The sequence below is a fragment of the Vanellus vanellus genome (assembly GCF_965231255.1).
Source record: "Vanellus vanellus genome assembly, chromosome: 3".
Classification (NCBI taxonomy): Eukaryota; Metazoa; Chordata; class Aves; order Charadriiformes; family Charadriidae; genus Vanellus; species Vanellus vanellus.
Genome location: NC_138907.1, coordinates 45098740 through 45126689, shown reverse-complemented (window position 1 = coordinate 45126689; position 27950 = coordinate 45098740). Strand labels below are relative to the sequence as shown.

At 38.5% G+C, this 27950-nt stretch overlaps 2 protein-coding genes across 3 annotated transcripts in view; one reads left to right on the top strand and one right to left on the bottom strand.

Annotated features, from left to right (window-relative positions):
* The first annotated feature begins 227 nt into the window (after window positions 1–227).
* Window positions 228–27707, top strand: TBCE (tubulin folding cofactor E). Its single transcript, XM_082480178.1, has 17 exons — window positions 228–330; window positions 743–876; window positions 2800–2884; window positions 10712–10900; window positions 11979–12067; window positions 12760–12859; window positions 14588–14690; window positions 19324–19400; window positions 19645–19740; window positions 21187–21251; window positions 21342–21406; window positions 21877–22029; window positions 22765–22918; window positions 23516–23584; window positions 24660–24719; window positions 26011–26102; window positions 26340–27707. The coding sequence occupies exons 2-17, from the start codon at window positions 777–779 to the stop codon at window positions 26430–26432; spliced, it is 1590 nt and encodes a 529-aa protein (XP_082336304.1). The 5' UTR covers window positions 228–330; window positions 743–776; the 3' UTR covers window positions 26433–27707.
* The window catches only part of B3GALNT2 (beta-1,3-N-acetylgalactosaminyltransferase 2), a 28985-nt gene continuing 28742 nt past the window's right edge, over window positions 27708–27950 (bottom strand). For both annotated transcript variants that reach the window (XM_082480180.1, XM_082480181.1), the window contains exon 12: window positions 27708–27847. In XM_082480180.1, the coding sequence (XP_082336306.1) occupies window positions 27713–27847 (135 nt within the window). In that variant the 3' untranslated portion in view covers window positions 27708–27712. The remainder of the gene's footprint in view (window positions 27848–27950) is intronic.

Below are 27950 nucleotides of genomic sequence, written 5' to 3'. Positions count from 1 at the left end.
CGTGGCTGCCTCGGTGAACTGCGCTACCCAGAGAGCTCTACGGCGGCGACGCCCCACGGCCATTGTCCGTGAAAGAGATGACTTGAGCGGGGTCGAAATGGGGTAGGCCAATAGCGGCTAAGCTAGGGCGGGACTGGGGACTTGAGGCCAATGGGAGCGCGCCGATAGGCCAGACGGGGAGGGGTGACAGCTGCCAGTCCATGCAGGGCGGAAGAGGTGGTGGTGGGGTCGGCTCTGCCTGGTGCTGTTGGCGGCAGCGGTTCGTCCTCAGGCGCCGGTGCGAAGAGGGACCGGCGTGTGGGCCCGGCCCAGGGCTGCTCCTCCCGCCCGGTGCGTCAGCTGCCTGCCGCCGCTTCGCCGCCGGCCCAGAGGGCGGTTTGCGGTCTGTGGCTGTAAAAGCACCGCCGAAGGAGGCGGCTCCGTCGTGGGGGTCGCTCCCGCCGAAGGAGGCGGCGGCTCCGTCGTGGGGGTCGCTCCCGCCGAAGGAGGCGGCGGCTCCGTCGTGGGGGTCGCTCCCGCCGAAGGAGGCGGCGGCTCCGTCGTGGGGGTCGCTCCCGCCGAAGGAGGCGGCGGGGGGAGCGCTGGGGACGCGCGTGAGAGCGGCAGGCAGCGGCGCTGGGCGGGCAGACCTTAGCGGTGGGCGTCCAGCGTGCCGCCAGGCAGTTAAAAAAGCAGCTCAGGGTAGGGGGCTCGTGGAAGCGGTGACCTGTGTGCCTCACGGGTGTTGCCTCTGTCCCCGCAGGTCTGCGAGTAGCTCAGGCGCCGGCCCGGCCAGGATGAGCGCCTGGGTGCCGCCTGATGCGCTGGGCCGAAGGCTCTTGTGTGGCACGGAGTACGCCACTGTGCGCTATGTGGGCAGTGTTCCTCCGACAGCAGGTAAACATCACGTTTAATGGTTGTTTTCAAAACTCTAATTCTGTCCCTCTTAATTTACCAAAAAAAAAAAAAACCCAACAAAGTCAAGTAGAATGTGGCAATTTACAAGTTGCTTTTTCCTCATTGTTCTTGTGTAAATATGGCAACTTCTAACCTAGATAAGTTGTTGGAGTTTTTTAGAAGTCAGAGTTGTCAAAAGGAGTGTAAGAAGTACTTTTGGTTGAAGTTGGTTATGCTTTTTCTTACAGCTGAAAGATCTTGGTGCCTTCCTTTTTCCGTTAGTTTTCATGAACAGTCTGTTCCCTGATCTCAGTGCACTGGCATAGTCTGGGAAGCAGAGAGACAGGCAGCAGCAGATTGGCAGACTAGGTGCTCCTTTGATAACGTTTTCAAATTCATGGGGACAAATAAGACTCAGCCCAGCTTGCCAAAAGGTCAGTCTGATTGTGAGAGTGCTATGTGTCATCTTTGAAAAATTGTGGTGACAGGGTGGGGAGATCGCTGATGCTTGGAAGGAGACTGGCCTTGCATACAGCTCTAGAAGAGGCAAGAAGGATGACCTGGGAAGTGTAGACTCATCAGCCTCGCTTCGGTTCCTGGAAAGATCGATCATGTAGTATGTTCCCTTGGAGTCCTTTTCTAAGCCTGCAATGGACAAGATGGTAGTTTAGAATACTTGATACTTGTAAAGAAGAACAAGTTGTGCTTGGCAAACGTAATTACCTTCTGTGATGGTATGACTGGGAATGCGGACAAAGGAAGAATGGGGGATGTAATGTTCCTTGACTTTAATAAATCTTTTAACGGTGTCTCTATAAAGAATCTTATTTGGAAACTGGAGAAATACAAGCCGGATGAATGAACTGTTGAGTAGGTTGAAAGTCCACATGTCTGTCAAGTGGAAAAGTGGTAGTCAACGGCTTGATACCTGGTAGTGCATGAGTACTAGAGAAATAAATGCTGGGGTCTGTATTGTTTAACGTAATCGTCAGTGTTTCAGATAATGAACAGCGTTCACTCTCAACTTGGCGATGTGACAAAAACATAGAATGGAAATCCAGAGCAAGCTTTATGAACTTTAGGTTCGGGCCTAAGAGATTCTAGAAGGATAAATTTCTGTATATAGTGTGAAATAAACCCACGTATCAGTACAGACTGGGAAGCACTAGCAACCCCCAGGGTCTATTGTAAAAGACTTGGGAGTTAAGGTGGATATTGTCGTGAATATGAGCCAACAGTGAGCTCTTGTCACAAACATGGTATGTGTTGTACTGGGTTACCTTAGAACAATGAACGTGGCCAACAAATCAAAGGAAACTGTTATCCCCCGTGAGGGCCAGGGGTTCTTGATGAGGCTACACTTGGAATAATGTACGTGGTTTGGGATCATCACAATTCAAGAGGGATGTGAATAAACTCGAGAGGAATCAATGGAGGGCTGCCAGGGTACTCAAGGGCATAGACCCACATACGTGTGTTGTGAAGAGAGGTTGAGGGATCTGGGCTTGGTTAGTGTGGTGAAGAGAAGATTAAGTGGCATCTAATAGCTGCCTGCAACCGTTTGGCAGATGGCTACAAGGATGACAGAGCCAAATTCTTTTTACTAGTATTAGATTATATAATAAGGGACAATGGCCACAAATTGTGGCTGGAAAGGTTCAAATCGGACAGCAGGAAAATCACTCTCTGCAGAAGTAATGCAGTACTGGAATAGGCTGCCCAGATAAGTTGGAATCTTTCTTTTCTTGGAGATTTTCAAGATCTGGCTAGGTAAAGACTTACCTGGCTGACCTGTTTTAGTGCTGGTGATAATCTCCTTTGAGAAAGAAGGTTAGGTTAGGTGAACTTCAGAGGTTCCTTCCAACCATGATTTCTATGGCTATGACACCATAAATTTGAAAATGCATCTACTATATTTTTCAGGAATTTGGCTTGGCGTGGAATGGGATGATCCTCAGAGAGGAAAGCATGATGGTACCTATGAAGGAACACAGTATTTTAAGTGCAGGTGAGTTAATTCACAGCGTTGGCATGGCATATGTATTGACAAGATGGTCATGGAAAAATGCCCTTCTGCAATTTTTAGGACAAATCCATTTGTTGTCAGGTGCCTGATATTAAAAAAGTAATATATCTGAATGCTGTGACTACCTATGCCATAAAGGCTGTTGCATTGTTATTAATCCAGTTACAGGATTAGAATATGGTAAATACTTAGAAAATGCAAGTCGTGTTTTCAGAAGTATGTAATAAAATGTGACTTTTGGATGTTATTAATATTATCTTTAGTAGGTTTAGACCTTCTACTTTAGTAAGGAAATCAGTATGTCCTACTTACTCCTTAGGTAATTCTGAAGTGAAATATAGGTCCACATTAACTGTCTCAAATGTAGTCTAGATTTGTACTTAAGATGACTTGCATGTATCTTGTTAAGGGAAAATACAAAGTTCCTGATAATAATTTGGATTATATTCATATCACTGAGGAGTTGTTAAGTGTGTTTGCTTGCATTTAATACATGCAAAACACAGTGTAGCTGTGTGTGGGTTTTACATGCATTTCATCTAGGTTTAAAGACTTGACCCTTTAACGCGTTTGAAATTGGGGGATACAGAACTCTAGGGTTGATGCTAACAGCAGCAAGCTTTTGATTTCCATGTCAGAGGACACTGCAGCAGCTAAAAGTTTGTGACTTAAAAAAAAGTAGCTGGATGAATTCATAGAAGAAAAGTCATCAATGGCTCCTAAATACTAAGGGCTGCTAGCTCAGTACCTTCCTGAGCATTGAAATGGTGAAGGATGAGAGAATATTTTGTGGCTATATCATCTGTTGTCTTATTTTTCCCGACCATTTCCTATTGGCAGCTTTTGGAGGAAGGATGTGGCATGGATGTTTGTTTTGACCACGGGGTCACAGCCAGTCTTACGTTAATGAGATGAAATGGAGAGATTTCTAGGTCTTTTTCCACCTCCTACTTTCCAAGCCTGGTAATAACTGTAAGAGGGTTGTTTGATTACAGTTTGTTCCTAACTGTTCAAGTGCTCATTCAAGTGAAATAAATCTAATATAAATCAAATCCTGTGACAGTGAGCACTCAGAATTAATAGAAGGCTTTTAAAAACATGAAAGAAAGTGACAAACCAAGAAAATAAATTAGTTGTCTTTGATTTTGCTTTTGGATGTGTTTTTGCTTTGGTTTGTTGGAAAATGTAAGACAACCTTTCTCAGAAATTAATTCCTCATGTTAATTATCTTGAGGAAGTTAAAGCCATCGTGAGAGGATAAGGAAATAATCTTTTTTTTTTCAACTTGCATGTAAATGAAAGTCATAAGAATAGCTGGATAAAGTCAGTCCATAGATTTGTCTTGCTTAGTTTCCCGCCTCTGACATTGGCTAATAGCAGTTGACTGGAGAAGTGTGAAAGAACAAGAAAAGTACACTGTGACAGTTTTCCAGAATCTCACTAGCTTTGGCTAGTCATGGTTCAAAGATTTTTCCAGAGTCAGGGGTGGTTTATTTGTACATGTACTTTGTTTTGCCCTCAATGGGTGATTCAACACAGAAATCTTGTTATGAGAATTTCATCCAAAAGAATAATTAAAAGCATGTAGAAGTAGTGCACGTGGTAGCTAAGCTTTGAGCATGTGATTTCAGCTTGTGAAAATTGTGATCGTTTCCATTTTTATGAGTAGATGAGTCTTGTCGCTTTCTCCTCTCTGAATATAGCAATATGATACAGAAGGGACTTAGAACTGTTGCTGTAAAATGTCACATAGAAAAAAAGATTAAAATTATTATTTCTATATTGTAGGGAAAGTAGGTCCAGTTTTGTATCTGCCAAAAGGTCTCCTGGAGACAAATGGAATTCCCTGAGGTAACAAAGGAGACTGCTGTATTTGTATTGAGACCTGACAGCAGTTCAGGGCTTGTTAAAGAATATACTTCATTATCAGTTGTTCTCAAACCAGCAAGTTTTGGTCTCAGACTGAATCAGCAGAAGAATTTATCTATTAAATAATGCAAAATCAAAAAGTAACTATTTTGAAATCTTTTCTGGGAATACTATCACTTACCAGTAGCCAAACAGGCATAGGAGAGGGAAGGGGTAGATTATGTTTAGTAGTGCAAATCAGAATTCTTAGTTTGTATCTTCTTAATTTCTACATTTGTGTAAGGTAGAAGCCCTAAAGATCTCATTATCAGAAAATGTGATGGTAAAACAAAATCTGTTCTTTAGAAAAATAAATGAAGAAAAAAAACCAAAACCCACCTATGAGGACTGGATATTTTCCCCATGTATCTAATAATAATAATAATAATAATAATGCAAGGCTTACAGAGATAACTACACTTAATGCAACAAAAACATTAAATATTGCTGGATTCTTTTTAGTTAAAGAATTGTAAATTATGGTCTTAGAGCAACCATGTCTTTTGAATGTATGTATTAGCAGAAGTTGCTGCTTAAATGCTTTGAATTTAACTAGCCTCAACTTGGAAACTGCTTCAATTATGTTCTGCTGTAGGAGAAATAATAAAAGTAATTGGCCATTCCGAATCTCTCTGGACAGAAGAAGCAATTGAACATGTGGATGTTTTTCAGAAACTTGAGTGCTTTACATTCGTGTGTGTATAATATATATGCACATGTATAAACTCTTGCTTTTGTAGCAACTATTAGTGTGCTCTCAGGGGAGAAGATCTCAGATAGGAATCTCAATTCTTGTTGTAAGAATCAACTTTTTGAGCGAAGCTGTATATACTCATAATGAATTTAAATGTAGTGATCTTTAAACACGTTCTTACAATACCTGTTCTTTGTACTCTGCTTTGTTTCAATCGGAGAGAGTCTTTCTGGAATCTGAGAGAATAATAGTTCTAGCAGTCACCATGACAGAGACATAACTTTCTGTGTGCAGACCGGTTTGTAGTTCATGTACCTATTGTGAAGATGTAGGCAAATGTAAGTAAAAACAGTTACCTTATTTTATCAAAATGATGCTAAAAAAAACCAAACACCACTCCACAACCTAAAATTTTACCTCTTTACTACTACTGTTGGGGGGGGGGGGGATTGTTTCTTTGTAGAATGTATATACATACATAAAAATAAATAACATTTCTCTAAGTTTTTTTTTCCTTAAACCTTATCGGTAGTATCTTTAGCTTACAAGCTTACTTTGCTCACTCCCTAAATTCTGATAAGCAGAAGCAGCTGATGGAGCAATTAGTACTGTAAACAAATACAATGAAAGGACATTTTTAAGGTAATCTTGAAAAGAATGCTTTTTAAAAAAAAAAATCTTTCAGAGTGACATTTTAAAATGAAATCATAAGAGAACAATGAAACTGAATTTCAGATTTTCATTACCAGATCTTTTTTGTAGTCCTTATTTGGGTAAATCTGTAGGTCTGCTTACAGCTGTATGTGGTCTTTGTAGTAAGTATTTTGGAATATGACCTAAACTTTTATGTTTCATGGTAGTACATTTATCTGGGTCATATATTATGTGGTGCTAATTAAAATTCTGAAGACTATGAGAAACAAAGAACAAAACAGCCACTATTGAACATGCTCATGATGTCAGCATGTTTTGATCAACTCTGGATTAGCTGGAAATGGCAATGCATACTCTAGAGGCATTTTTGTGATTTTTTTTTTTTTTTTTTTTTTTTTTTTCCCTGAGAATAAAGTCTTGGTTCCTAATAACTGAGGAAGCTATTATTTTGGATGTCAGTTGCAGTAGTGTATCATGTAATTAAAATAAGCTGTGTTCTACAGCCCTTCAAGAGAAATGAGGAGTAATCAAGCCTTGAAAGTGTTAAAATTTATATACAGCTTTTGAAACACGAGTATGATTTCGAATAAGTTCTTGTCCCACAAACCCATTCACACAGTTGTATGCAGGTGCTCCCCTGGGAGATGTGGGTTATGAGCACACGCACCTCTCCTGGGAATGAGCGCGAGTGGGAGATGTGGGTGCTCCAGCTTCTGTGTCCCTGCGCTGCTTCCTCCAGTGTATTAATGTGCGTGTTGGTAGAAAGCACCCTCAAGGTCACACGTGGGCACTGAGATGTGGGGTGTATATGTTGCTTCCCACAGTGTCTGTCCTTGCTGGGCATGGGCTCACCTCAGCATCTGACTGGGAGGCAGCTCTGCAGATGTCTGTCTGTCTTCCCTTGTTTTGTGAAAGCTCAGACTCGGCTGTCATGTCTGTTTGACTAAGGTAAACTTGCAAGTACTTCAAGTACTTGCTGATGTTTGCAAAGCTTCTGCTGTGCAGTTGGGAATTTGATGCACCATAGCAGATTAGTGTTAGGTGTCACACGTGTTGTTTGATGCTACAGCTGCCGCAGACTGTTACAAAACTTACAGTTTTCTCTACTGCAGTATGTGGCTTCTTATAAAAGAAGCCTGTTCTGTTGAGCACCTTTCCTTAAAAGGAAGAGCTCTGTTCAGAGCCTATCTAGAAAAGATGTGCGTGGATTCAACTGGCTGTATTTTATGACATGTTATGAGCTTTATAGTGTGTGCCTCAGTCATGATGATAATTGCTTTGAGATAATCATTGCAAGCAACTGGTACTGGGCAAAGAAGCCCTCCCATCCACCTTTACTATCTAGGCTGAGAAAGCTGAGATCTCTCTCTGTGGCTCAGAAGCTTGCTTCTTCTGCAGTCAGACAGCTCAAGTGTGTAACTGTTGGCAGAACACAGTTTCTGTACTGCATTATTCTTCAGGTACTGAGAAGTGTACGTGTGACATTTCTCTAGCATATGAAGAGCTATCATACACCTGTAATGATGAGCAGTGTCACCACTTTGTTTACATTAGCAAAGAAGAATGATACCAAATTTCATCTTTATTCAGGGAAATGGTTAACCAGTGGAAGCTGATAGCTAATCTAAATTTTAATGAGTATCTTTCAAGGGCCCTGGGCGTGCAAGCAGATGAGCTGTATTGCTTCAGGCTACTGAATCATGAATAGGATGTGTCCTACAAGCTGACTTCTGAGATTGGGGTCAACCTCTCTATTTTAAAAGTCAGTTAGAAGTGTCAGTATTAACCTGAGCCAGCTGGTTGTCAGAGCTCCACTTGGGCATATTCCAGATTTTCTTCTTAAGGAAATTGGGGCATATCTTCTACCACTTCATTTCTGCACATTGTCCTGGCTGCAGGATGTTTTGCACACATGGGAGCAAAATCTCTGTTCCTAGACTTCTGAATGTTCAGCTTAAGTCAGGTTGATCAGTAGTCCACAGGCTCTTCCATCTCGTGACATGCATGCTGGATGACACTTTGGATTAGGATTTATCTGTTTAGTTCCCAGTTACGGAGATGTGTGCTTTTTCATGAGTAGAGGTGCTGTACATTAGTTGTTTGATATGTACATATGGATTGTACAGGTCATATTCCCTAGTGTGAAGATAATTACAGGCAGTGTATTTTAGGGAATAACGAGTTAAAGGTAAGTGATCTCTCTCGTTGAACACACAATCATTTTGCCTGAAAATAGGTTCCTATTGCAGTCTCCTTTTCTGTCCTTCCCTGTGAGAGTTCTTGAAAAAGTAAATCAGATCAATAGAATGGAACTGAAAAAAAGCTTAGGCTGCGGAACGGATTTGAGTATACTTTAGATAAGATAGCATGTGTAATGCTTGGAAGTGGTAAGAACTGGAGAGAGAAACCCTGTGATCTTGCTATGATCAAAACAAAATAGAAGGGTCTTGAGAGAGAAATGCACCATACTTTTTCTGTAGGCTCAAATGAGAAGGGGCAAGGTAGCTAGTTTCCTTTGCATTTTTTCCTAGGGATAGAACTGGCTCCTGCAAAGACAATGAGGAAGGAGATGACAATAGAAATGGTGACCTAAGAGGACAGAAATGGGCTTAAGAACGGGTCTCCTTTGGAGAGACCCAAAGTGCTTGGCTACGCCATGGATAAATGACATGACAGGAGGGGTGCAGATGTGGGGGTCGAGATTAGCGCTGGTGAGAGGGTTGGGGAGAGTAGAGGAAGAAAAATAGCAGAACTGTTAAGTGCAAGGGGATGGTGATGACAAAATGGGGACAATCAAGGTGATAGGAAAAAGGACAGGAGATGTCAGAATAAACACACAGCAATACCTAGCGTGAATTACGGATAGACAAGAGTACAAGTTTTCTTTCCAGAGCCCCAAGTAGAATCCGGCACTATCAGCCATCCGTGAAGCAGTTTGACTTAATTAAATGCAAAAGTGGTATACCTCACAGGTAAGAGATGTTATAGTTCAGATGGTGAAAATGTCATTTACTGTTTTAAGAAGCGTTAAGAAAGTCACGTAATTTTTACATTTGAGGAGGTTCAACATTTAAACTAGCCAAATATTTGCAAGCTATGAAGAACTTCAAAGGAATGGAAGAAGAGACTTAAGAGAAGGTTACTGGATTAAAAATGTAGATAATTAAAAATGCTATTGAACATGTAAGTGCCCACTGGATTTACATTCTCTAAGATTATGCCTTTCTGCTTATTTTGTAATCATTGCTTTCTAAACTTAGTCAGTACAAAACTAGACTGAAATATTTTTCAAGTAAATATCTACTTTCTACACAGATTCTTCTTTCAGATATGAGAGTGCTTAAATAAGTATTAGAAATGTTAATGAATGAAACTAGCACAGTACTGATTTTATTAATAAAAATGTGAATATAAGGTGCCCAGACTATTCCATTTACTTGTAATAGGTCCGTAGGATTCAGGGTCTCTAGTGACTGTTTTTCTGAGAGAATTTTGAACTCTATAGTGTTAGTGGTTTATATGATGGTTTGCTAATTAGCCACTTGATGTTTACATGCTGTTTCAAAAAGAGGAGTTTTATTTACATAAGTGGTTCCTTCCTCCTGGGTACTTTCCACGGAAAGTCTGTACTCTTCTCCACTGGAAGGCAGATAGGTAATCATAACTATCAGTTTTCTTCCTACTGTTTTCTGGCCGATCCTCCTATTGGATCCTCCATCTGCTCTGTGATACCATTCCCACAACTTGGCTCTGCCAGTTCTTCCTAGATACTGTGTTTCCTTTCTAATTTTGATAGAAAATGTTAAAGCAGTTGCATGGCAAGAAATTGTCATGCAGTAAAGTTTTTTTTCAATGCTCAAGAAAAACTAAGAAACTTCATAGGACTGTGTAGAACGTACATTAGCTGGTTAAGTCTGTTGAATGTTCAGTTTCAAAATTGTTACCAAGTCAGTATCAGAATTTTTAGAAGTTTGAGTTTGTATAAGAGTTCCATGTGGCACAATTTGTGTCTTGTGTCATTTGTGTAGATGGAAGGACAAGGCTGCATTCTCTTAGAATTAAAAGTGAATTATGCTAGTCAAATAGAATGAGGCAGTGACCATTCTGAGTATTCCTGTGGGCCTTAGGCTGTGGTAAGACTCCAGACGTATTTGTTGTATGATTTAGGTAACTTTGTGTCTATCCATAGGAAGAAATTTAATTTTGTGGAAAAACTGAGTTCGTAATGAGTTTGGAAACAACAGAGCAGTTACTTCTAATAATTGTACTGACATTGTAATTTTGATGTGTAAGTTCATTTGGAGATCTGGTGCTTCAGTTCTCATAACACATCACAATGTGAACTTCATGGGTGAAATATTATCAAAGATACTTGGCAAGTCTTGCCTGCTCTCACTGGGTGGGAACAGCGATGTCTAAAATTAGCCTATAGAATTGCCTTTTGACTGTTTTGGTTCCAAGGATTTTAAAAAAGTAATAATTAGTACTTTTGAGACTAGTCATTCTTATGATAACTTCTCGTATTTCACCTTTTCCTGGCTGTTCTGTTCTAGGCATCCTAGAGGAGGATCGTTTATACGGCCAAACAAGGCAAATTTCGGAGTAGATTTTCTTACTGCAGTAAAGGATCGGTATGGATTGAACAATGAGCAAGATTTTCAACATGGGACAGAGAATACATTAGTATTTGGAAAGAAGGCTGTGGAATTTGTTGGCATGGATTCTATTGCAGAACAACAAAGGCAAGTGTAACATATGAAAACCTAAGATACGCTCTTAGTGACTGATTAGTCAAGTAGTAGTTCAACTGTAAGGAAAAGAAGCTGTCTCTTGCATATAATATTGTCGTATCTCTAAAAGAAAGCCAAACTGCGCTGTGGTGGAAGAAATAAGAAATCTCCCTATTGTGGGTTCATAATTTACCTGTTTTACAGGTAGGAACTGGAATTATATCATGTTTGAGTGCTCACAGTCTTCATTTTGATTTCATAAAGTAGGAGGTGATGATATTTGGCGAGGAATGAGTGAGATAAATTATCGTGATATTGGCAGTCACTATAGACATGCATGGTCCCTTATAAACAGATGTATTTTAATATTTTCTTAGTATTGTACAGTATTATTTCATCTCTGTTTACTCATATCAGTAATTACTTTGTAACTAAGAGAGGGAAGGCAGAATGTCACTGTACTGTTAGCAAAGAAGTCTTTCAGTCAGTTCATGTCATGTTCATTTACCTGGAAGGGTAAGAAAGAAACTTAATGATGTGTGATAGATTGGAGTTTTAATGACCTCCAGCAGTAGACAGGTATCAGTTCAGTAGGTGGCAGTCTCCTTCTGAGCTGATATTCCCACAGGTATTCTCCCTTTGTCTCCCAGAACATACTAAGCAGTCCTTTTTCTTGTCTTTTTTGGGAAGTGATACAAAGAATGACCAAATAACTTAGAACCTCTTGCAAAAAGTATTACAAGAAATCTGTTTAACTCGGAGCATCTAATTAAATTCAGTTTGCACAGCTATATTTTGTCTGTTTTATAACTCTCTTTTTCAGTTGGATGAGGGTTGGTTGGTTTCTTTTGGGGGGTGGGAGTTGTGGTTCAACCAGACCTATTTTGTAGTAGCAACAGAGAGACAGAAAATAGAGATGTGTCTGGTTTTGAGTAAGGAGGACACTGCAATGCAGCGATCTGCACATTGCTAATTCTAAAGGAGACAATATGTAGGAAAAGGATATAATTTAGTTGTAACAGCCAGGTATTTATGTAAGGTATCTATTTCTGTTTGAAGATTGCTTAACAGAATGTTCTTTCTCATTTAGCCAACTGAACCAACTGGTAGATATCTCGGTGCGTGAGTGTGCAGTGAGCCATGCTGGTCAGAAAGAGGAAATCAGCAGAACATGTGCTAGTATCCTTTTTTTGCTGTATTGCATGATACCACAGATAAAGTACATATTTTAGCATTCCAACTGTTCACTTCAATGAATGATATTTGTATCCTTTTATTAAAAAAAAAAATGTTTAAACCTGCAATTTATATTTAGAAGCTTAATGCAATGTTTACAGAGTTAAAAAGTAGATGCCTACGATTTTTGAGAGGCAATGCAAATTGTGGATAAAAATAGAAATATTGTCATAGGTTGCTACTGTGGCTGCAATTTCAGAAGGCTCCATCAGTGGGGGTTTTTTCAAATTTAACTCTAGAATAGATAACCCCACAAAAATACAGTTGATATGTTCTGTAGGTACCAGAGATTTCCAATACGTAATAATGTATTCAGTATACTGCACAGTGTAGCAATGTTACAGAAATACAAAGCAGGTATTGTTTGTTCATTTGTGAGGATGGATAAGAGTTCCTGTCAATATAGAAACTGATCCATTTCAGGATTTGTAAAGTTAAGTTCTTTTATAAAATTATAAGCCATTTCTGTACCACAAATCAAAATAAAATTTGTTGTAACTGAGCAGTAGTATATTTTAGCCCAAACAAGTGTCATCTATTTCTCTTTATTTGATTCAAAACCAAACCCTAATTCTAATTTCTGAAATAGGAAGTTCAGATTTGAGATGTTTCCTTTTCTTAATGTGAAATTTCAGATATCAGGCATATAAATCTATCAAAAAATCTGATATCGTCTTGGGAGACAGTAACAGCTATTGCTTCTCAAGTTCAAAATCTGGAAACACTTAATATCGGGTATAACTATTTGTATTTGGGTTTCTGTTCCTTTAGGGTAGGGACAAAAAAGAGGCTCTTTTAGGTACGGCGTCAGCTTTCTAAAGGTAACTGGATGCCTCAATACTCATTTTAATGGGAGCTAAGTTTTTAAATACTTTCTTTTTTTTAAATCTTGTCTTTAAAGAACTTGTGTGTGTGCTACATTTTTCAGACATCCCTTTTCAAGGAAAGACTAGAGCCATAGGAGTTTAGCGTCTATATAAAACTAAATTCTGGAGAAGTGCTTCGGGCAGATGGATGTTGAATGGAGTTTTGTAAAATCATAAAAATCACGGTTATTTGAAAAACAGAATACAGATTTCAGCCATTAAACATTTACAGGAATTTAAGCATTTGTCAATGTGTTCAACATAACAGATTTCATAATTTTTATGCAAATTGGCTTGTTGGGTAGGGAGACTGGGTCAAAATGCATTATAGGTTTTTACAGGGTGCTGTAGACTTTTAAGCAGTTCAGCTGTTTTGGAGGTCATACTAATTATTGACGATAGCAGCAGGGCAATAGGACTGAAGGCAACCCAAACCCAAAATAAGACCTTTTTTTTTTTTTTAGGGCCTTAGAGATCTGTGGTGAGATTAGCAGCTTTCAAAGCCTTCATCGTACAGTACACACAATGTAGCTAAAACAATTGAAAGTGATGGAAGTGAAATTGAAATAAATACCAAGTTAATTTAATAAAAAAGTAACCTCACTTTCTGTATTTGTTCTTATGGTTAATGTGACAAAAATGCATTTTTTACTAGTTGTAGCTGTTCCATTTTCTTCAATATTTAGCACTGAACAGCTGTTTGCCTCCTGGGTGCTATTTGTAAATCTAACTTTGCCTAGGGCTTAGGTTGTCATGATTTATTATTATCAGCATGCATGAGAATACAGAGAATTTATTCTAATTCACCTAGAATGTTTTTTTCAGTTTTTCATTGTTGAGAAGCATAGTCTAGACAGAAGGGTTTCAGAAGTTATTTGTGATAAAATTGGAAAGCAAAATGGGATTGATGGGCTAGCAGGTAAGTCTATTACTGAAATTTTTGTGCAAGGAATGTTGGAAGAAGAATAAAAGTGATTCGCCATCCAGCAGCTCTCTAGGAGCTTGTTTAAATGGGGAAATTTAACCCATAATTATGTAAGTGAAATTACACTGAAAAATTTTTATTGTAATGGTCAGGTAGATCAGATTTTAGGAAAGAAATAAAAATTTTTGTTTGTGCGTGAGTAATGAAAACTAGTTTGCAGACTGCAGATTTGAGAATCTGTTAACTATTTGTATAGTGATATTTTGCTATTGGGAGTGGATTTTAGGTCCTTTTGTTTTACTGGGGTCTGGAGAGTCTTGTAGGCTCTTTATTTTCCATCAACATTAAAGAGTGTAAGCCCAAAATCTAATTTTGTTTCATTTAATATTAATGAAAATAATTATTTTCATATTCAAAGCTTATGGGAGGAAACGGAAGGAAGGAGGCCACAGATGAATAAATACTTTCCTACTTCACGAATGTGTAAATTAGGAAAGAGTATGTTTGCATATAACGAGAAGGATATTTTATATTATTTTTAAATACGTGACACCTTGGCAGTGACTTTTAAAATTTTTTTTGTGTAAATTGTTTTTGTCTTTAATACATAATTTCAAATTAGTGACTTAAATACAATTATTCATTATGCTAATAATTATTCTTTTTACACAGTGAAAACAAAATGAAATTTCCATCTACATCAACTTCTGTATCCAGTGTATTTTCAAAATTGAGGATTCTGGCACTTAATCAAACTGAGATAACATGGGCAGAGGTAATAACTTTTCCTGGTTTTGTTTTTATTTATATTGTTAGATTTTTGAGGCAAGGCAAGCACGATAAACGTTTATGCATTACATTCTTCTATTGGAATGTAATCATCCTTAGAAAAGGTGCTATGACATAATTGTATTACTTATGTAGTAACTAACGCAGTTCCTACATAATGTAGTAAGTTACATTGGCACAGGAGTCTGAAAAAAAAACATTTAACTTCATCTACATTTGTAAATTACCAAGTCAAGATAAAGCAGTTTGAGTATAATGTAACTTCATGTCCCAAAGTTTTGTGGGAATGAACACTTTTTGTTTCCTTGTAGTTATTAAAGGTGTATCTGTATTTTTATGCATATAACAGAATAAATGCAAATGGGAAGAGCGTATTGTCATTATGACACAAAGTACTTCTTTTGGCATCACTTTGCATCAGCAGGAGATTGGCTTAGTGTCTTTGCGCATACCGGCAGTTCTTGAAATACATGATGCCTGGTTATATGCAGCACAGACATAGCACAGAATAAACAAAGCTCTGACTTATTTCAGGGATGGAAACACCCCTAATATGAAGGCCTGTTGTCAAATAAGCTAGCAGTGGGCCTTTTTTCAGAGATAGAGCATATGAAGCACGTCTCAGTAGTGCCACATTACTTATAATGGCTTGTAAATTCCGGCCTATTATTTGGATTTCTCAGGAGCGGATTTTGTATATACTGCACTGTGAAATTACCTGAATTTTCAGATTTTTGCTGCCAGCCACTGTCCAGTAATAGAGCACTTACCAAAACTGGGGTTTGGGTTAAGTAGAAAGATACTTCATTCTCTACTCTTGCGGCAGGGCTAGAGGAGTGTCCTTGCTATATCTTGTTTCGTGTCCATTCACTGTGCTCTTAAACCCTCAGTGGGGTTTATGCTAGGACCATTGATAATCCTTCCATAGCAGCAGCAATTTGAATGGTGAAGTGACTGGAAGAAATAAGTGTCTACAAACACTTTAAACATTGTCTAGTGCTCATCAGAGTAGATCTGTACGTTGTGATGTTTAAAATGTTGGCAGCTGCTGGCAGCAGCTCTCTTCCCTACCAGGGTGGCTGAAAGGCTGGTCGGAGCTCTTGCTTCAGGCAGATTCGAGTTCTCCAGGGGTAACTACGTTTCAGAGAGAAGCCCCAGGTTAGTCAGAGCAGTTCAAAATTACATAGCTTTTGCCTTTGTTTTTGAAACGCTGTTCTAGCTGACGATTCATCATAGGTGATAAAGACGTTTTTGGTTCAGAAATCTTTTTTTATGAAATTGAAATTTGTTTGATTCATTCCCTTGTAAGTGGGGAGACATAAGCCTGCGCTTAAAAGTGGTGTTCCAAGGCAGCCATACGAAAGGGAAAAAATAAAGGGACCTACCTGACGTGAATACTCTGTGAACAAACCACTTGAAAATGTTACTGCTCAGGCCATATGGGGAGTTACTTTGAAAATTCAACTTTTTAGTAGAAAATAATAATGAATATGGTCCAGGCAAAAGAGAAATACAGTGACTGTCAAGGGGAATATAAGCGAAATCTGAAAATCCTAGAAATGTTTTAATTAAAATTAAAGCAATTTAATGCTGAACAGCATTTCAAAATGATAACTTACTGCCATATGTAAGAATATGTGTCATGGGGATAATTTAAAAAAAAGAAGAGAAGACTTGTGGCGTTTTTTTCATTTGTTCCTCTGTTTTTGAAATATTTTTCACAGTAGAGGGACGTGCTTAACTTGTGCAATTATGCATAACTTCACATTTACGTGCCTTGAGTATCACTGTTCCGAAAAGTTCTTTCATTAGCATGTTATATGCATATATCTAAATACATCTGAGATTTCTATTAATATATCAGTAAAAGAGCTTATAACTTTATAGTTGTCGATTAATATTCAAAATATAATATATAACCTTCAAGGGGGAAACACTTCCTGTCAAATATCTTCATTAGAAACCATTGACTTAGAAATTGAATTAATGCATTTGAGAGTAATGAATCATACTTATGGCTCCAAACCCATTTTTTTCGTATTCAGCATTTAGATGATAATGTTACATTTGTTATTCTGTTTTCAAACTAAGACCTTATATTTATAAAATAATCTACTATTGTAGAGGGTGAAAGAAAGATCTAGGTTAGAGCAGAGGTGCAGGATGATGTTTCTGACACTGGCAAGTAGCAGGTACTTGGGAAAAATTCTAGGCAAAAGGCAAGCATATGGTAAGAGCTTCTTATAACGTAATCTGGAATTCTGGGGCTTCCTGAGCTGGAGGCTATATATCTGTATTTAATTAATCTTTGTGGATTTTTTCTTTCGTGATTTATCTAAATGTATTTAGAACCCATTTGAAAATTTTTGTATCCACATCTTTTAACATCAGTTTAATTATGTGCTGTATGAAAAAGTACCCTTTTTGGTTCTAATCTTGCTGCCTGATAATTTCATTTAATAATTTAATAATATTTTAGATGCGAGTAACTGAGGACAGCTATTCTCTGTTTCGTAGCTTCGATGATTCTTGTCAAGCTTCTTTGTGCCTTTCCCATTGATATTATTTGCTTCCTGGGATAAAGAGACTAAAGCTATCGGAACGTCAGGGACTTACATGGTGACAAGTGTTTCTTGTTGTCTTTATTTCTTTTGTAATAGGTCTTGGATTTCCATTTTTCTTTTTTGATCAGCAGTGGCTACTCCACTGGCTATTCATCCCAACCTCCCCACCAGCTATCCACAACAAGCCCCCGACCTTTCCTGAGTGTTAATTCAGTGTCACATCTGTGAACTTTTGTTTCTGTATGGAAGCTGTTTTCAGCAATAGTTGAAAATTTGGCAATTTGAGTTTCTTAGAATTGTGGTGTGATTATCATTTGGTTTTGGTAATTTTCTAGTCATTTGGTCAGAATATTGAAAAGTCTTCTGATACTCCAGTTCCATGCAGGTTTTCTGTTCCATCCATCACAACACAGGGCTTTTGTGGGGGAAAGCCCCCAAAGGTTCTCTGTAGTGAAGGTGGATCTCTTGGCTCTGCAGGCTTCTTTTCATGCTTTCTCATCACTAATAGATAAACTATTTTGGTCTGTCTTGTTGACATGGGGACACACTGTCCAAATTAAGGAGACAAAATATTGGTGTTGCCTGCTCTTGCTCTGGAACAGGGAAAGTTGTTACATCTCAGTTTGTAAGTTTACATGTGTCACGGATATAGCAGCAGGATGAGGTTTCGTATTTTTGGGTGTGAAGCAGTTGAGCCCCAAATCGTATGCTGCTACTTGAAGAGATCTCAGTGTTAATATTTCGTATTGTGTATATAATGAAACACTTATATAAACATCCAGCTGTATAACTTCATACAGCTGTAACAGAGAGCATGAAGAATAGTCGATGAACAGAGGCTTTTTGGTGTCTAGGAGAGCGGGTATTTATAGGAGAATCAGTTAGCTATATACATAACACATTGAACTTGATTGTCCCAGTCTCTGAACTTCAGTGCTTTGTAACCTCCGGTAAAAACAAGCTTCAGGCCATTATGCTGTGTATGTGTCTGTGTTCTTGCATCTCAAAAACTTTGAATCCGCTAGCCAATTGCAAACACATTTTGAGGTGGGACCTTAAAAATAATTTATTACCTACAATTCTCAAGAAAATAGGAACATAGATGGAGGAGAGAGCCCCTCTAAGTTTCCTAACCAAGGAAGAAGTAGCAGGATGAGCTCACACTTAATTCGACTCTGGAGAATACACACAAGAAAAACCTCGGTGAAAAAAAAAATTTGCGACTCAGAGGCAGAAATCTGTAGGAAACCAGTCAGTTGCAGTGCTTTTGGAACTCCATTTGCTACAACTGCGAAGTTTTTGACACTGTCCCAGTAGCATACAAAACTGGGGTTATGCCAGCAATTTCTATTGCTTTTTAATAAGTGTTTATTTTTAAAAGTTGTGTTATCTGCTGTAGATGTTTGCAAAAACTAAATATTTATAAAGTGAAATAGTAATAATTTTTATCTAATTTCAGGACGTAAGATTTAAAACAAATGCATCTTTGTTCAATTTGTAGCCTTTTTGAAGTAATTTACTTTCTTTAGAGTACTCAAAAACTTCAGGATATGTGTTGACTTAATGCAATTCTCGGTTTTTAGTGGTTTCACGTGGTGGCACAGTCCCATGACAGAGATGCCTTCAAGCTCTGATAAATTAAGACATTTTAAATCTGTCAGACCTGATGAGATGTGCAGGAGTTCCAGAACCATCAGCAGTCGAGTATATACTGCCATTTCCTCACCTCATTGTAGGGAAAATCTGATCACTCCAACCCTATTGAATAAAATAAACTCAGTTTCCAGGTCACTCAGTCTGAGGTCGGGGGGCTACTAGCCTCAAGCCTGGACCTGGAAGTCCTGTGACTATGCAGAACCCATTTGATGTCATGTGCGCTGGTAGGTCCAAAGCCAGGAAAGAGCCAACTGGAAGAAAGGGAGGGCTAGGAAATCCATAGTACTTGTTTCTCTGGTTTTGGGAGCTGTGGCTTGTTCTGAGGAAATCTGTGCAAAGTATAATTTCTGGAATAATTTTTCCCAACTTTTGTTATATTAAATGAAGTTTTGCTTTTAGGTTCTTCTTTGTGCTCCAGGATGGCCAGCACTTGAAGAGTTGTACCTTACTTCTAATAATATTACAGTTTTGGAAAGGTAAGATGAGTAACACGAGTCAGTCATTTCTGACTGATGTACTGCAAAGTTATATAGCAGATAAAGTTACATTCCTGTAATATTTACCATGACATAATTGTAAAATACACTTCACATGATGTACTTCAAAACATTTATAAATGTACACAATTATTTGCATGTAGTTAGATACTTAGAGAACTAGTGTTTTCATTAACAAATAAGTTTAAATGTTCTGTGTTTGTGTTTTTTTCCAATGTGGCAGGCCGGATAATGTCCTGCAGACCCTGAAGTTGTTAGACCTTTCAGACAACCAGTTACTGGATGGAAATCAGCTGCATCTAATCGCACAGCTCCCCAGGTAGCTGTGAAACAAATTTCCTGGAAATTCTTTGTCCTGGATGTCCATCTCCCCAGTCTTTGTTGACTGAAATATGATAGTATTGATGTTGCATGGAAGATTTGTGGAATCTTGAAATTGAGGCATTTTGCCCTTTTGAGGAGAGTAATGGAATTTAATTGAGCTATTTTAATAGAAACTTGCCTTGTTGTATAGTAACGCATTTTTAAGCTGTATGTTATTAAGTTTTCATTACATACTCACAACGGAAGTGATTTATTACATTACTAAGTTCTTTATATATTAGTATGCAGAGGGTTTTATCCAAGATGACAAGACTGTAGGATTTGTGTGGAGTGGCAAAGCAAAGGAGCTGGGGAAGTTGTTTCTTAGGAACAGATTTCTGACCATGACAGTGTAATGCAGGTCCCTCAGTAGCTGCACAGCCATCTGAGGGTGGCTTGAGCCTGCAGAAAGCTGTTGGGCAATTTGTTGGAAGGCATCGCTCCTGAGACAGAGACACTAAAGTGGCAGACGCTTGCCATGAGCACTTCACACACCCGTGGCACCTGCTTCTTCGTCCTTTGTAAAGAAAGCAAAACAAAGAGGGACTGGAGGGAGGTAAAGAAGCATGGTGGTAATTCTTCTCCATATCCATTACCTGCTCTTTTATTTATTTTTATTTATTTATTATATATTTTATTATTAATATTATTGACTATGGGGGAAGGTTACTGTTGTTACACTACTCATAGAAGCGTGTGGCACATCCTCTGCACAGGCACTCTCTTTTGGAAGTTGCAGTACTTTTTTTGGGGTAGCTTAAAGACTTTCAAAGAGACGTGCTTCAAAATTAAAAAACAAAACAAAACCCAAACACTATCATTCCCATACTGCATTGGGTAAATGTATTCCACTTTCTCCAAAGAATGCCTGTGGTAATACCCTTTACAGAGATTCTTCTGGTTTACTGTACTCTCAATAGCAGCGTCTTTGTGGTAGCTACAGGCTGGAGCTGTGATTCCTTGCTTTGGGGTTACCATCTGGGGAAAGGAGGTGTGTCTTCCTTAAGCACTTTTACAGTGTGTAACACAATTACAGTGGCTGGAGAATTGTGGGACTAATACAATAGTTTTGCTAATTTGCGGAATTATTATCTTGCGCTGTACACCAAAATAGCAGCCATGATTTTAAGTAGCCACAAGCTATTTAAAAAAATCATTTGGAAAATCACACCATTTAAATCCAGGAGCTGTTTTGAAAGCTTGAAATTATTGTACTTACTCTCTGAACACTCTGCTGAAGTCTGGGTACTGTCTGTGAAGTTGCTGTTCATTTGACAGTGATTATGCATCACGTCAAAGTTTATTACATCTTTGTTTAAAAAAAAATTGAGGTAGGTAGTATTTCTTTACAAAAAAGCTTCCCATGCCGTGTACAGTAATCATGGTATCTGTTAAATTTCAGATTAGAACAGCTAATACTTAGAAACACTGGAATATCTTCTATACACTTTCCTGATGCTGGATTTGGTATGTAAAAGAAGTAATTTATTTATAGCTTTATAATTCTGTTTATTTAAAGTTTTCACTGTTGTCTTGTAAATTTACTCTTTTTCCTAGGATGCAAGACTAAAATGTTTCCTTCACTAAAGCGCCTTGCAATAAATGACAATAAAATATCACAGGTAGGTTAGATTGTGGTAGTTTCACATTTTGTAAATATGTGTATGTTTGTTTAAGAGGAACTTGCAATTTGCTTTTTAAAAATTCTCTGATTGCATATGTAAGATCCTGAGGCAATTATTGAATACTTTGATCAACACATATCAAATGTTTTAAAACATCTATTAACATCTCAGTTAAACATACTCACAGTAGGTAGTCATATCCCTCTGCTACCTCATAATTCATCTCGCAGAATTCTAATGATCTAAAATGCTGAGTAGTTCCTCATTTGTTTTGGGTTTGTTTTGTTTTTTTACTTATTTAAATGTAATGAATTTTTTTCCTTAGAACAGGATGAAAGTACTTGGTCCTGCTGTCCAAAAGGATAGTTTCAGTAATGGTCAGTGTATGGGGAAAAGTCAGTCTTACTGTGTATTGATCTGAAATTATGTTTTGTGTTTCCTCAAAAGACTGTTCTCTTCCATTTCAGTGGTCTTCTATCAATGAGCTTGATAAACTGCCAAGTTTGCGGTCACTGCAGTGTCACAATAACCCTTTCATGGACACAGAGAAGAACCCAGAAACCCTGAGACAGCTAATTATTGCCAAGATAAGTCAATTGGAGGTTTTGAACAAGTCTGAGGTACATGATATTTCAACAAATTGCACAAATCTGGGGAAAAAGATTACATCGCTGCCCGAGGAATTGTTTTCAGTTTCTTTTAAGATTCCTGTTTGTTTGGGTGCAGGAAAAGTAAAATGCTGGCTATTCCCTCACCTAGTCAGTGGGGCACTCAGAAGGGTGACAAGACCCTGCCCAGTTTGTGAACGCTGCGAACTTAGTGGGGACAAGGACAAGATGGAGGAATGGTGGCTTTTTTTTTCCAAGTACCTGCATCCTGTTGAAGTTGCAGGACTGCTAACAAAAAACATACTCTGGCCAAAAAAACAAAGAAAAAGCAGCATAGTTGAATCTGTTTGGGTGACAGTAATACAGGCATTTGCCTTCTGTAATAGGAAAACAGCATTATCTAAACCAAATCGAATTTTCAGCAAATGTTTATCATAAGAGAGCAGAAGCAGCATCTGTTCCATAGCTACAAAAAAACAACCTCGTGTCACCATATTCGGTAACATCTTTGCTTAGATACTCATTTATGGATCAGTCAGTACACAGAGGTAGGGGTTGTAAGATTCTTAACAGCTTTAAAATGTACTAAGTATATGGATCAGTCAGTACTTGGAGATAGGGTTTGTAGGATTCTTGGTAGCACTAAAACATACTGAAATAAGAGCAAGGAGTCAGTGTCATTAATTAGATTTTTTTTCTCTGGAAAGTTGTATAATTATGTTATGTGCCATTCCTGTGTCAGTACAGATCCTCCCTGCTGAAAGAAAAGGTGCAGAGCTCGATTATCGCAAAATATTTGGAAATGACTGGTTAGCAGCTGGTGGGCATTGGAACCCAGAGAAAAACAAACCAAGTGAAGAATTTCTTGCTGCCCATCCCAGATACACAGCGCTCTGTCTTAGTAAGTACAAGAACAGTAAAATTAGCATTTCCTCACTTCTGGCATTGCGGTAGCACCGGTTCAGTTTCCCACTCTTCAGTTTCCCTTCCCCTCGGTGCTTTTTCCATGTGCTTCTACTGCTGTAAAAAAGCCCATCTATTGGCAGACCTGCATGCAAACGGCGTTTGCTTCTGCAGGGCAGCTGCATAGTACTGCGCCCTTTCGGGCACTGCTGCCTCAGGAACTTGGGCTCACTGCCCCAGGGATACACCCATGCGCATCTTCCCCATAACTCTCCTGGCGAGCAGGCAGCGGCTGTCTCCAACCGGGGCTTTTTTAAAGTGGGAATGTTAAGCAGCACCTCTGTGTGTCTGTCACCTACTCCACCCCATCCCATGTGCCTGTGCACCCTCCAAAATGCTCTAGCAGTTGACAAAGGCTTTCGGCTGCAGCACTTACCCTTGCATGAGCCTCCCACTTTCTATGCCTGGTATCCCAACTGCTGAGGGAACTGAGGCAGCGGGCTTGTGCCTGATCCAACCCCACAGCGCTCTTAATGCTGCTGCTGAGTTTTAGTCTTTGCACTTAGACATGAATCCTTCAATTCCCTTCACACAGAATATGGTGCACCTGAAGAAGGAGAACTGAAGGGACGACAGCCTTTGACTCTGAAAAATCAGCTTCTGAGTAAGAGGCCAGAAATGGTCAAAATTGTTCCTTCTGCTTTTAGAATATTTTGAGCTTAGTGTTTCCTGGGTGTATATGGAGAACAAAAGGCTCAAAAGCCTTTGAGACACCACAGAGTTCCAGCTTGTAATTCTGTGTCTCTGAACTGTGTGTATCAATGAGTTTGACTGCATATCTGTTTCTGTGTAGTCTCTCTCTTTCCCCCCCTCCCTCAACCCAAGCAGAATGGTTTTCTGAATTAAGACTTAATGGAGAACAGATGTAATCAATACTATGTTCTGACACTGTGAATGGCTTCTCTACAGAAGACACTTAAGATTTTAACTTCAGTAGCTGCACTGTGAGGTTTTTTTATAGCTTTTTAACTTTAGGACAGTCAAGAAAAATAGGGGTAGCTTTGGTATTTGAGTCTAGATATTTAAACTAGGTTACATCCCAGACTTGCAGTTGATTTGCTTCCCAGTTGACAGAAGAACTGCACCTTTTTTGACTCCATGGGCAAAACAGTATTTTAAGGCATTACATTCTAATGCATTTAGGTGGAAGACTAAATAGAACAAAGAATCTAGTTGGCTAGACGTAATAGAAATCTTTTTTAAGGATGAGTCTTTTAATCTCTGTAAAAGAATTAGGCTAATAACTTCCTTAAAATGTGCTTGTACGGGGCTTTTGAGATACTGAGGGTCAAATACCTGCTTTAAACTGACTAAGCGGTTTCCATTCTACTGCAGGTTATTTTAAAAAGTTAACTAGAAATTAAGCATTTTTAGGTAAATACTCCTTTTGGTCAAATAAACATGTTAAGTATTAGGGAGTCACTTTTAAAATACTTTCCCTAATTTACCAGAAATGAATAAAAACTTGATTATTTTAACAAAATTACTTTTATTTTTTCAGTGAAAGACTAAATGCTATCTTAACTGCTCAGATACAGGCTATCATCCTAACTTTTTTTAGAAGATCAGGCTGAGCTAGGGGAAACAATTTGTAATAAAAACAGACTAGAAAGACTCTGTGCTCTTGACAGAAGAAGGTTTAACATTCATTAACTAATGCCTCACCGTTCTTCCTTAAGCTTTGACAATTAAATGTCCCGAGAAACCTGAACAGAAGCCAGTAGAGAAAAAGCTACCAGGTAAGAAGTCTTGGCTTGTGTTTAAGCAGTTGATTTGTAGCTCTGTAGTATTAAAGAGTGGCAGTTGCCTCTGGCTTTGTCAGCTCCTGAACTTTCTCCCCTGAAGACTGTTATATAAAGAAATGAAGACTGAAGATTGAAAGTTGATGCTTGTCTTATGACCTCTGCTGCTGCTTTCATTATTAATGTTTCCGAGACAATCAAAGGCTAATTAACTGGTATGAATCCACACTGGTGGATGTGTTAACCAAATAATAAGAATGTAAGGTTGTAAAAGCCAACTACCTAGTCTGCAGTTCTAGATATTGAGGTCTAATATCTAATACATTAAGTTAGAAATCTAATCCTGACCTTTATCAAATTTGTCTTTTGAAGTTTTAGTGCCTGTAGTGAGTCTAGAATGAATAGATTTTGTTCTAAAGCGAGCTCACATTTTGGAAAGATGTGTCGGAATGGTGTCTGAGAGAAAAGACTTACTCAAACTTTATTCTAAAATAAAAGTCACATTTATTATCACAAGTTGCATAAAATCAGATAGATACAGCTTTTACAAAAATGTTTGATAGAAAAATATTTGTCTAAGTACAATGTGTGGTATTACAGGAATAACTCACTATTGCTGTGCCTTTAGATAAAGCTTCAAAGGAAGTGAAAGTTCAACCAATCTAACCAGTATATCTATTGCAAACACCAGTATCACCTCTGGAACAAACTACATTCACTCATTCAAGATCCATTACAAAAAAACTATCCCTTTGTGTAACTGACTTCATAATATAAACCACTCTACAACTCTGCTGACAATTTGTTTGGGACTAAGGAATGTAATACCGTTTCCAAGAATGGCACTAGTTCCACAGTGCCATTCATGTATTTGTGCCAGGAAAGCCAATTTCTGGTAATGAAAACTTTAAGGAACAGTCGCCAGATGCAAGTAGTCAGAACCTGACTGGTATGTGTCCCAAAGGTCACTTAGTTTAGCACGTAGTAAATACAAACTCAAAAAAGGTAAATTATGAAGCCGTAACACTTTAATTTGGTATATGGGCTCAAAGCGCTTAAACCATAGTAGCATAAGCTGTCCTATCCACCAGAGATTAAACCATTTTCCATTTGATATTAGCAGTTATGGTTTCAGATACAAAAAGACATTATTGCAGTGTTAGAACTGAAGCAGCAATACAGCCTTTCACTGTTGCTATAAGCAAGTATAGTTGAAACACTAGTACTTTGCTACAGCTCAGTAGTAGCAGCATTTTTCTAGTAACTTTTCTTTCTTTCCCCTTGACAGAGTCTATGACTATTCAGAGGGTCAAAGGATTGCTGTATCGCCTACTTAAAATTCCTGGCTCAGAACTGAAACTGTCCTACGAAAGTTCTAAAGTGAGTTAAAAATGGGTAATTCAACAATAAAATACTGCATACTGCTAAAGGTCAACAGCTTGTTCTAAAATACAACCTAATGAAATTGATTTCACTTAAGGAGGGCAGTCTTCGTGCTGGAATTTAGGACCTAATTTCATTCCTGTAATATGACAGACCCTCCCTGATCTATATTTGGTTTACATGAACAGATTTCAGTTTAAGTCTGATCAGGTTTTTTTTCCTTTCTTATTCTAGCTGGAAGGAAAAGAAGTTGAACTAGACAATGACTTAAAGCCTTTGCAATTTTACTCAATAGAAAATGGAGACTGTGTGTTAGTACGGTGGTAAGAAGGGACTCTCTTGCTAGACTGAAGGAAAAGCCAACACTGGAACCGCAGAAGAGTTACAGACTGCCCTCAGACAGACAGTATGGACAGCCTGCGCCTGAACACACCTACGGGAGAATGTGAATTTCATACGAGGCACCAGAGGGCTACACAATAATACTTTCAGCTCCTCAACTTAATCGTCAGTCTCCATGAAAGCATTTGCTTTTGGCTGAATTGTCTTATTTGAGAGATACCAAATAGTGCTTAAATGCGTCAATTAAATAAAACTCAAGGTAACCCTTTTGCCAAGGTTTTATACTACCTTCCCACTGCAGCAGTGAGAATTTGTTTTACTGAACTGAGTACATGATTTAGTTGTGATCTCTGTCCTTATAATAGGACAAAATTAGTGCTGCACTGAAAGAGGCTACTTGCTCTTTTTGTTTTCACCTACTTCTGAAGACCTTAAAGCAAACACAAGTATAACAGTAATTGTAGAAGTATCTATACAGCCTTAGACTATCTAAGGTCAAAATCTGACAGACCTTTATTCTATCCTACAGCATTAACATACCACAGTATAAATAAGTTCTCAGCATCCTGCAAGGCATTGCTATTTATTTTACATTCTTTAGTGCGCTGTTCCTCAATCTTATTTTACTTTCACTTGTGTACCCTCAAATTCATATCTAATAACACATTGAACTACCAGAAATCCCTCCTAATCAGGCCAAGTTTGCAGTACTTCAAGATTTGGTATAAGCAAACTTTGATAATGTTTTTATCTAAAATGACAATGGTATAAACAAACTAAACGTAAACTCCTAACCCCTAAGCTGTCCCACCCCCTGTGCAGGTGAGGGCAACCCCTCAGACAGCACAGAACCTGCTGCAGCAAGACTTACCAGATGGCCTGGTGCTGAGCACAGCTCTCCACTGGATCCTGGTACAGCCCTACACTGAGTTAAATCAGTGGGACTTTAATTTACAAAAGACAGGCTAGTTGGCATTCTTATGTGCATTTATTAATTACAAGTAGGTCTCTGATTTTATAGAAAAAGGAAATTTATCTATCTTCTTAAACATTTTGGTTTTTGTCAGGTCAACATCTATACTATAGAAAATGAGTAGTGTCAGTCCACTTGTAATTATCAAAAGGGATGTGCAAATAGTGTTATGCTTTAGTTGAAATCCAACATTAAGAGATACCTTTAATATTCCTTATTATTCCAAAAATGAATCCAAATGTACACTTTTCCATCATCATTATATGCTACCCTGTTTTCCAAGGCAAGTCCATCATCTTTCCTCACATCTACATGGGTCTCCACACAGTTCCTTTAATCTCCAGAGCTCCCTCAGTTCCTGTGGGGAATACTGGGGGGAAGACAGCATGCCACTCTCGCATGTCTTCTCACACAACCAGAGACTATCCTGTTAGAGAGAACAATTTCAATAGTTGGGTTTTTTTGTTTTGTTTTGTTTTGTTTTTTTTTTTACAAAGACTTTAATCTTCAACAATCTTTACTGCCAAGAA

Bases quoted from the DNA above. Each gene is read 5' to 3' on its own strand.
- TBCE (XM_082480178.1), top strand. From the start codon at position 777: ATGAGCGCCTGGGTGCCGCCTGATGCGCTGGGCCGAAGGCTCTTGTGT. The intron at 23,585-24,659 runs GTAAGAGGCCAG...TTCTTCCTTAAG, and splicing joins TCTGAAAAATCAGCTTCTGA to CTTTGACAATTAAATGTCCC. The intron at 26,103-26,339 runs GTGAGTTAAAAA...TTCTTATTCTAG, and splicing joins TGTCCTACGAAAGTTCTAAA to CTGGAAGGAAAAGAAGTTGA.